The sequence below is a fragment of the Nansenia antarctica genome (assembly GCF_963989245.1).
Source record: "Nansenia antarctica genome assembly, chromosome: 2".
Lineage (NCBI taxonomy): Eukaryota > Metazoa > Chordata > Actinopteri > Argentiniformes > Microstomatidae > Nansenia > Nansenia antarctica.
The window spans coordinates 87,100,296-87,109,992 of NC_137675.1; the positions used below are offsets into that span (position 1 = coordinate 87,100,296).

Below are 9,697 nucleotides of genomic sequence, written 5' to 3' on the forward strand. Positions count from 1 at the left end.
GTAACACACACCCCAGTAACACACACACCCCAGTACCACACACACCCCAGTAACACACACCCCAGTAACACACACACCCAAGTAACACACACCCCAGTAACACACACCCCAGTAACACACACACCCAAGTAACACACACCCCAGTAACACACACCCCAGTAACACACACACCCCAGTAACACACACCCCAGTAACACACACCCCAGTAACACACACACCCAAGTAACACACACCCCAGTAACACACACCCCAGTAACACACACACCCCAGTAACACACACCCCAGTACCACACACCCCAGTACCACACACACACCAGTAACACACACCCCAGTAACACACACCCCAGTAACACACACACCCCAGTAACACACACCCCAGTACCACACACACCCCAGTACCACACACACCCCAGTAACACACACACCCCAGTAACACACACCCCAGTAACACACACACCCCAGTTACACACACACCCCAGTAACACACACACCCCAGTACCACACACCCCAGTAACACACACCCCAGTAACACACACCCCAGTAACACACACTTGTGTGTTGGCTGTCTGTTCACCTGTGCTGTACCTGGTCCCCATGGTGATGGTCCCCATGGTGATGGTTCTGCTGGTGATGTTCCCCATGGTGATGGTTCCCCTGGTGATGGTTCCCATGGTGACCATCTCTTGTTGCCGTTGCAGGTTCTACGCAGCAGAGATCGCCGTGGGCCTGTTCTTCCTGCACAGGAAGGGCGTCATCTACAGGTGGGTGGGAACCAATCTCCATTAGGGGACCAAATTCAACGTAACACCACACTGACGTCAATGTTATGGTCAGGTGTTACATTAGGGGACCATATTCAACGTAACACCACACTATAGGTATTGTTCTGGTTAGGTTTTACATATGAGGACCATAATCAACGTAACACCACAGTGTAGCTGATGGTATTGTCAGTTGTTACATTATGGGACCATATTCAACGTAAGACCACAGTGTAGGTGATGGTATTGTCAGTTGTTACATATGGGGACCATATTCAGTGTAACACCACAGTGTAGGCGATGTTATTGTCAGTTGTTACATTAGGGGACCATATTCAACGTAAGACCACAGTGTAGGTGATGGTATTGTCAGTTGTTACATTAGGGGACCATATTCAGTGTAACACCACCGTGTAGGTGATGGTATTGTCAGTTGTTACATTATGGGACCATATTCAATGTAACACCACAGTGTAGGTGATGGTATTGTCAGTTGTTTCATTTGGGGACCATATTCAGTGTAACACCACAGTGTAGGTGATGGTATTGTCAGTTGTTACATTAGGGGACCATATTTAACGTAACACCACACTGTCGTCAATGATATTGTTAGGTGTTACATTAGGGGACCATATTCAACGTAACACCACATTGTAGGTGATGGTATTGTCAGTTGTTTCATTTGGGGACCATATTCAGTGTAACACCACAGTGTAGGTGATGGTATTGTCAGTTGTTACATTAGGGGACCATATTCAACGTAACACCACACTGTCGTCAATGATATTGTTAGGTGTTACATTAGGGGACCATATTCAACGTAACACCACAGTGTAGGCGGTGTTATTGTCAGTTGTTACATTGAATTCAGCCCCAAACTGAAGTAACGTTGAGGGTTGTGTTGGGGGCACAGTGGGAGTAGAGAGAGAGAGAGAGAGAGAGAGAGAGAGAGAGAGAGAGAGAGAGAGAGAGAGAGAGAGAGAGAGAGAGGGAGAGAGAGAGAGAGAGGGGGAGAGAGAGGGGGAGAGAGAGAGAGAGAAAGGGAGAGAGAGAGAGAGAGAGAGTGAGTGAGTGAGAGACAGAGAGAGAGAGTGAGAGAGTGTGTAGGGGTGGGAGCGAGAGAGAGAGAGAGAGAGATAGAGAGAGGGAGAGGGAGAGTAAGGCAGGGAGAAAGAGAGAGAGAGAGGGAGAGAGAGAGAGAGCGAGCTATGATACTGAGGTCACCCCGTCCACTAGAAGATCTTCAGCTAGAAGATCCCTCCATCCCTCCCTCCATCCCTCCCTCCATCCCTCCCTCCATCCCTCCCTCCATCCCTCTATCCCTCCCTCCATCCCTCCATCCCCCCCTCCATCCCTCCCTCCCTCCATCCCCCCCTCCATCCCTCCCTCCCTCCATCCCTCCATCCCCCCCTCCATCCCTCCCTCCATCCCTCCAGAATCCACACACACACATACGGTACACACGCACACACACACACATGCACACACGCACACACACACCCCCCCACACCCCCCCCCACACACACACCCCCCCACACCCCCAGTCCCTCACGCCCTCTCCTCTCTGTCCCAGACCTGAAGCTGGACAACGTCTAACACACACCCCCCCCCCCCCCCCACACCCCCCCCCCCCCCCCCCCCCCCAGTCCCTCACCCTCTCCTCTCCTCTCTCCCCAGGGACCCTCCCTCCCTCCATCCCTCCATCCCTCCCTCCATCCCTCCATCCCCCCCTCCATCCCTCCCTCCCTCCACCCCCCCCTCCATCCCTCCCTCCCTCCATCCCTCCCTCCATCCCCCCCTCCATCCCTCCCTCCATCCCCCCCTCCATCCCTCCATCCCTCCCTCCATCCCTCCATCCCCCCCTCTATCCCTCCCTCCATCCCTCCCTCCCTCCCTCCATCCCTCCACCCCCCCCTCCATCCCCCCCTCCATCCATCCCTCCATCCCCCCCTCCATCCCTCCATCCCTCCGTCCATCCCTCCATCCCCCCCTCCATCCCTCCATCCCTCCGTCCACCCCTCCATCCCTCCCTCCCCCCCCTCCCCCCCTCCATCCCTCCGTCCATCCCTCCATCCCTCCCTCCATCCCTCTATCCCTCCCTCCATCCCTCCATCCCTCCCTCCATCCCTCCATCTCTCCATCCCTCCATCCCTCCATCTCTCCATCCCTCCGTCCATCCCTCCATCCCTCCCTCCATCCCTCCATCCCTCCGTCCATCCCTCCATCCCTCCATCCCTCCGTCCATCCCTCCATCCATCCCTCCATCCCCCCTCCATCCCTCCATCTCTCCATCTCTCCATTCCCCCCTCCATCCCTCCATTCCTCCCTCCATCCCTCCATTCCTCCCTTCATCCCTCCATCCCTCCCTTCATCCCTCCATCCCTCTATCCCTCCATCCCTCCATCTCTCCATCTCTCAGTGCTTTCTGACGCTCCGCTGCATTCAGTTGAAAGGGAAAGTGTGTCTGGTACTGTGGATGTACCCATGGCCAGAATCCACACACACACATACGGTACACACACACACACACACACACGCACACACACACACCCCCACACCCCCCCCCCCCCCCCCTCCCCACACACACACACACCCCCACACACACACACCCCAAGTCCCTCACGCCCTCTCCTCTCTGTCCCAGACCTGAAGCTGGACAACGTCTAACACCCCCCCCCCCCAGTCCCTCACCCTCTCCTCTCCTCTCTCCCCAGGGACCTGAAGCTGGAAAACGTGATGCTGGACTCAGAGGGACACATCAAGATCGCTGACTTCGGCATGTGCAAGGAGAACATGTACGAGGGCATGTCCACACGCACCTTCTGTGGCACGTCTGACTACATGGCCCCAGAGGTGAGCCCTGTGGGGGGGGGGGGGGGGGGGGGTGTCATGGCACCAAAACAGCCTAATGACCATCGCAATCATAATGATGAATTATTGCAACTTAAGATGAAGCTCCACTAATGAGCGAGAGAGAGAGAGAGAGTGAGAGAAGGAGAGACAGAGAGAGAGACAGAGAGAGAGAGACAGAGACAGAGAGAGAGAGAGTGAGAGAGTGAGAGAGAGAGCAGAGAGAGAGAGAGAGAGAGAGAGACAGAGACACAGACACAGACACAGACACACAGACAGAGAGAGAGAGAGAGAGAGAGAGAGAGAGAGAGAGAGAGAGAGAGAGAGAGAGACGGAGACGGAGAGAGAGAGAGAGACGGAGACGGAGAGACAGAGAGCTATAATACTGAGGTCACCCCGTCCACTATAAGATCTTCAGCTAAGTACTATAACTCATTCTAAGCATCCCTCCATCCCTCCCTTCCTCCCTCCATCCCTCCATCCCTCCCTCCCTCCATCACTCCACTACATTGCACTACATTTGGAAGTATGATTTCTCAAAACTAAACTTTAGATGCTGTTTCTGTGAAACTGTGTGTGTGTGTGTGTGTGTGTGTGCGTGCGTGCGTGCGTGCGTGCGTGCGTGCGTGTGTGTGTATGTGTTGGCGTGTGTTTTTCTCTGCATGGTGGTGAATAGAAGGTGTGTAGGAGGGTAAATTGGATGGTAGGAGTAGGAGAGGAGGCCTTTGTTAAGGCGCAGCTGAAATAGACCACTGCATTACAGTACATAGACCACTGCATTACAGTAAATAGACCACTGCATTACAGTAAATAGACCACTACATTACAGTAAATAGACCACTGCATTACAGTAAATAGACCACTACATTACAGTAAATAGACCACTGCATTACAGTAAATACATTACAGTAAATAGACCACTGCATTACAGTAAATAGACCACTGCATTACAGTAAATAGACCACTGCATTACAGTAAATACATTACAGTAAATAGACCACTGCATTACAGTAAATAGACCACTGCATTACAGTAAATAGACCACTGCATTACAGTAAATAGACCACTGCATTACAGTAAATAGACCACTGCATTACAGTAAATAGACCACTGCATTACAGTAAATAGACCACTACATTACAGTAAATAGACCACTGCATTACAGTAAATAGACCACTGCATTACAGTAAATAGACCACTGCATTACAGTAAATACATTACAGTAAATAAACCACTGCATTACAGTAAATAGACCACTGCATTACAGTAAATAGACCACTGCATTACAGTAAATAGACCACTGCATTACAGTAAATAGACCACTGCATTACAGTAAATAGACCACTGCATTACAGTAAATAGACCACTGCATTACAGTAAATAGACCACTGCATTACAGTAAATAGACCACTGCATTACAGTAAATAGACCACTGCATTACAGTAAATACATCACTGCATTACAGTACATAGACCACTGCATTACAGTAAATACATTACAGTAAATAGACCACTGCACTACAGTAAACGGTGGGCTGTGTTGAGGTCGGAGGAGAAGAATGCTACGCACATTTTGAGTGTAAGTGTAGTCTGTAAGAAAAAGGTTGTATTGAAACTATTGTTGTCCCGTTGTTGTGTCAATGAAGGATACCTGGGGGGGTATTCCATCAATGTCGCTAAAGGAAAATCCAGGCTTCACAAGTCTCACAAGATTTTTTTAAATATAAATCTCGCGGGATTTATCAAAGATAAGCCTGGATTGTCCTTTAGCGACGTTGATGGTATACCGGTTGTGGTTAGAGTGTCCGCCCTGAGATTGGGAGGTTGTGAGTTCGATCCCCGGCCGAGTCACACCAAAGACTATAAAACTGGTACCTGATGCCTCCCTGCTTGGCACTCAGACCCTTAGACCCTGCAACATACCAGCGTCATGTCCAGGGGGGTGTACTTGTACATCATGCCTCCTCACGATACGGAAACAGGAGATAGGCTCCTGTCCCCTAAGGGCCGTTAGGTTCGAGAACCATCGGTTCCATCGGCTACTTATTAGGCAGACGGCCACAATGTTTTGGCTCATCGGTGTATGTGTGTTTGGTTCCCTGCTCTTTAACCTCTAACCTCTCCTCTCCTCTCCTCTCCTCTTCTCTGTGACAGATCATCTTTAACCTCTAACCTCTAACCTCTAACCTCTCCTCTTCTCTGTGACAGATCATCTTTAACCTCTCCTCTCCTCTTCTCTTCTCTGTGACAGATCATCTTTAACCTCTAACCTCTAACCTCTCCTCTTCTCTTCTCTGTGACAGATCATCTTTAACCTCTCCTCTCCTCTTCTCTGTGACAGATCATCTTTAACCTCTCCTCTCCTCTCCTCTTCTCTGTGACAGATCATCTTTAACCTCTCCTCTCCTCTCCTCTTCTCTGTGACAGATCATCTTTAACCTCTCCTCTCCTCTCCTCTTCTCTGTGACAGATCATCTTTAACCTCTCCTCTCCTCTCCTCTTCTCTGTGACAGATCATCTTTAACCTCTAACCTCTCCTCTCCTCTTCTCTGTGACAGATCATCTTTAACCTCTAACCTCTCCTCTCCTCTTCTCTGTGACAGATCATCTTTAACCTCTAACCTCTAACCTCTCCTCTCCTCTCCTCTCCTCTGTGACAGATCATCTTTAACCTCTCCTCTCCTCTCCTCTTCTCTTCTCTTCTCTCCTCTCCTCTGTGACAGATCATCTTTAACCTCTCCTCTCCTCTCCTCTTCTCTTCTCTGTGACAGATCATCTTTAACCTCTCCTCTCCTCTCCTCTTCTCTTCTCTGTGACAGATCATCTTTAACCTCTAACCTCTAACCTCTCCTCTTCTCTGTGACAGATCATCTTTAACCTCTAACCTCTAACCTCTCCTCTCCTCTTCTCTGTGACAGATCATCTTTAACCTCTAACCTCTAACCTCTCCTCTCCTCTCCTCCCACGACAGATCATCGCCAAGGAGCCCTACACCAAGTCTGTGGATTGGTGGGCGTACGGGGTCTTGCTGTACGAGATGCTGGCTGGACAGGTAGGGACTAAGGGCCCTATTATGCACTTCTTAACTTGCCGTCTTAAGTGTTAATTAAGACGCACCGCCAGGTTAAGACCTACCCCCACCCTTATTATGCGCTTCATACGTGCTACTGCTATTATGCAGGTGTCGATAGGCGCCCACACATAAGACGTAAAACTCCCGTGCATATATTGCTCATTGTGGGAGTGTTCATATGTTAATGAAGTGCACTAGGCGCCCCTGCTATTATGCGATCTGACTTTGCTCCTATCGCTAAGAAGTGGTTTGAAAAGTTCTTAAGTTTAGACTTCATGCACGTTTTGAAACACGCGCGCGCCTCCGCGGTTTGCGCATGCATGTGGGCACACATGAACACGCACGTGGCTCCACGGCAAGACGTCAATTACGGTCACAGTATAAATGCTTTATTTCAGAAGGGAGAGGCAGAGAAGCGCGCTGACCTCCTTCTCAGGACTTCCATAATAGCATAGCGCTAATGACTCAACGCAGCCGGTTCTTAAAGGGAATGGCACCTGGCACGCTGATTGGGTTGATTGAGAAGACGCGCAAAACACACCCATGACTAAGTTCTTTGCTTAGCGCCGGGTTTTAGGCGCCCACTACAGCACGCATAATAGCAAAGTGGCCTTGACCACGCCTCCACGTCTTAAGTTTAGATCTACCGCCTCGTCTTATTGATGAAGTGCATAATAGGGCCCTAACTGTCTTATAATAACAATAATAATAATAATAATAATAATAATAATACATTTACATATACATATAATCATTATATAGCGCTTTTCTAGACACTCAAAGACGCTTTACAAACTGAAAAGATTGAGTAATAATAATAAAAAGAAACCAAAAATAAATAAAAGAAAGTATAGGGGTCTAATACATGTTTAGATGACTAAATCTAAATCTAAGTGTCTTTGTAGGACAATCTACTCTGTATACTGTAATTACACCCAGATTTCGGGCCTAGGGTCTTAAAGGGATAGTTGACCAAAATAACTAAATCACATCTATTTGGTTCCTCTGCGGACAAGGGCAAACTTCAATCCGTGTTTTGGTTCTGGTGATTTGGCCATGGCATTTCAAACAGGCTAATTCTGGGTCCATTGGCTGACTTCCATTGGTTTCTGTTTGAAAATGCTAAGAGTTAGCGGTTAAAAGTGAGTGACAGTGTGCAGGTAAACAGAAACAAAGTGTTGGCTGAAGTCTGTCCTTGTCCATAGACTCCTCTCAGGGTAAGGGACCAAATATGATTTTGTAATTTGGGTGAAATATCCCTTTAAGTAGCTCCCTAAATTGACACGTTATTCTGTCTCCTCCTGAGACATCTTCTGCCCCTCAGCACTACGTCTCCTAAAGTCGTCCGCTTTCCCCTCTACTGTGTCCCTAAGAACTTCTATCGCCCCCTTTGTACTGTTTCTCTGTTCCTCCAGTAAAAAAATAATAATAATAAAGGTTCTAGAAGAAGGTGGTAGAAGAAGGTTTCTCCTTCTATCAGTGGCCCCGGGCCTGAGCTGGATTACTCTTCCTGCCACGAATGGTGGACTGATGATTCACATGCTTAGCATTCAAGTATTGATTGTAAGTCGCTTTGGAATAAGGCGTCTGCTAAATGCCAAAAATGTAAATGTAAAATGTAAAATGAGAGTCCGCACACACACACACACACACACACACACACACACACACACACACACAGATTGGCCCTTTAAGTATCTTTTGAGACTGCTCAAGGTCTGCTTGATGGTAGTAATGAATGGCTGTGAGCAGGGGCGCCGCTAGAGATTCTGGGCCCCATGACAGAATATCATTTTGGGCCCCCCCACCTAAACCCCACCTAAACCCAGTTGAAGTTGATGAACTATTGATGCACTGCAAGAAATCCAATGATGGACATCTTTTGTAAATGTAATTTAAAATTACAGTTAATACAGGAATCAACAATTCAGCAAAGAAATTTCAACATTCTTTAACTTATTAAATTAAGACATGAACAACACAAGGACAAAAGTATAATTAAATGAAGATTGGAACCCAATTATAAAAGTATAAATCACACAAAAAGTAAAAAATATAATTTTAATGGGGTGGTATTGTGTCTAAATAAATGTAGATCTTGTAAAGATCAGTTGGCCATAATACTGTCAGGATTAGATCCATGAAGAATTACAGCAGAGAGATATTTACTGACTCAGCATTGCTTGTTTCACACAAAGACAAACGTGTCTTATACAAGAGGGAGCAACACAGACATGGTGCCAGCGAAATTGAATAGTGAAATGGGAAGATTTTTTATTTTTACACTGCGGCAGTACTGTGGAATAGTATACCTGGAGAGCTAAAAACTATATCTAGCCTAATGCACAACGATTCAAGATAGGAGTAAAGAGATCAAATCAAATCAAAGCTAAACGCTGGGCCTTCTTAGTAGCAAAATCTTTAATAAGATCCTTGAAATCTAGTGATGAAGCCAACTTGCTGTGCTGCTGTCATTGTCCTTTGTTACTTCTTGCTCTTCTTCTTCTGCCTCTTTACCTCTTAATTTTTAAAATGTTAATTAATTTTGCCATTTAGCAGACGCTTTTAATCCAAACAATTACGAATTACAGGGACATTCCCCCTGGAGTAACTGAAGGCTAAGTGCCTTACTCAAGGGCACACTAGTAGTGGTGTGGTTTCAGGCGGGATTTGAACTCGCAACCTTCCGATCACAAGTCCAACTCACTATCCACTACTAGACCACCACTACCCCCCCACCTCTGCTCTCCTCTCTGGCTGCCTTGCTTGAAGAGGGCCCTGGCATGGAGTATCCATAGGTACATAATTCATATGTCCTATAATAGTATTAACATAATAACACATACATTACACCAGATTAGCTAACTTAAATGTTATCTAGCTAGCTAACAATATTATTAAGATGCCAGTGTGGTCAATGTTATTGCAATTACTGGAAGAACTATTAACTAAATATGAATATTAGCTAATGTTGTATTCAAAGCTTGCATGGTAATGCAGCATACATTAAAATA

The 9,697-nt window shown here is 47.4% G+C and overlaps 1 protein-coding gene across 1 annotated transcript in view; it reads left to right on the top strand.

Annotated features, from left to right (window-relative positions):
- Positions 1-9,697, top strand: part of LOC308150817 (protein kinase C alpha type-like) — a gene marked incomplete at both ends in the record, with an annotated part of 52,886 nt that overhangs the window by 26,670 nt on the left and 16,519 nt on the right. Inside the window, 3 exons of the mRNA XM_080523609.1 lie at positions 699-761; positions 3,476-3,614; positions 6,582-6,662. Coding sequence (XP_080379735.1) covers positions 699-761; positions 3,476-3,614; positions 6,582-6,662 — 283 coding nt within the window. The remainder of the gene's footprint in view (positions 1-698; positions 762-3,475; positions 3,615-6,581; positions 6,663-9,697) is intronic.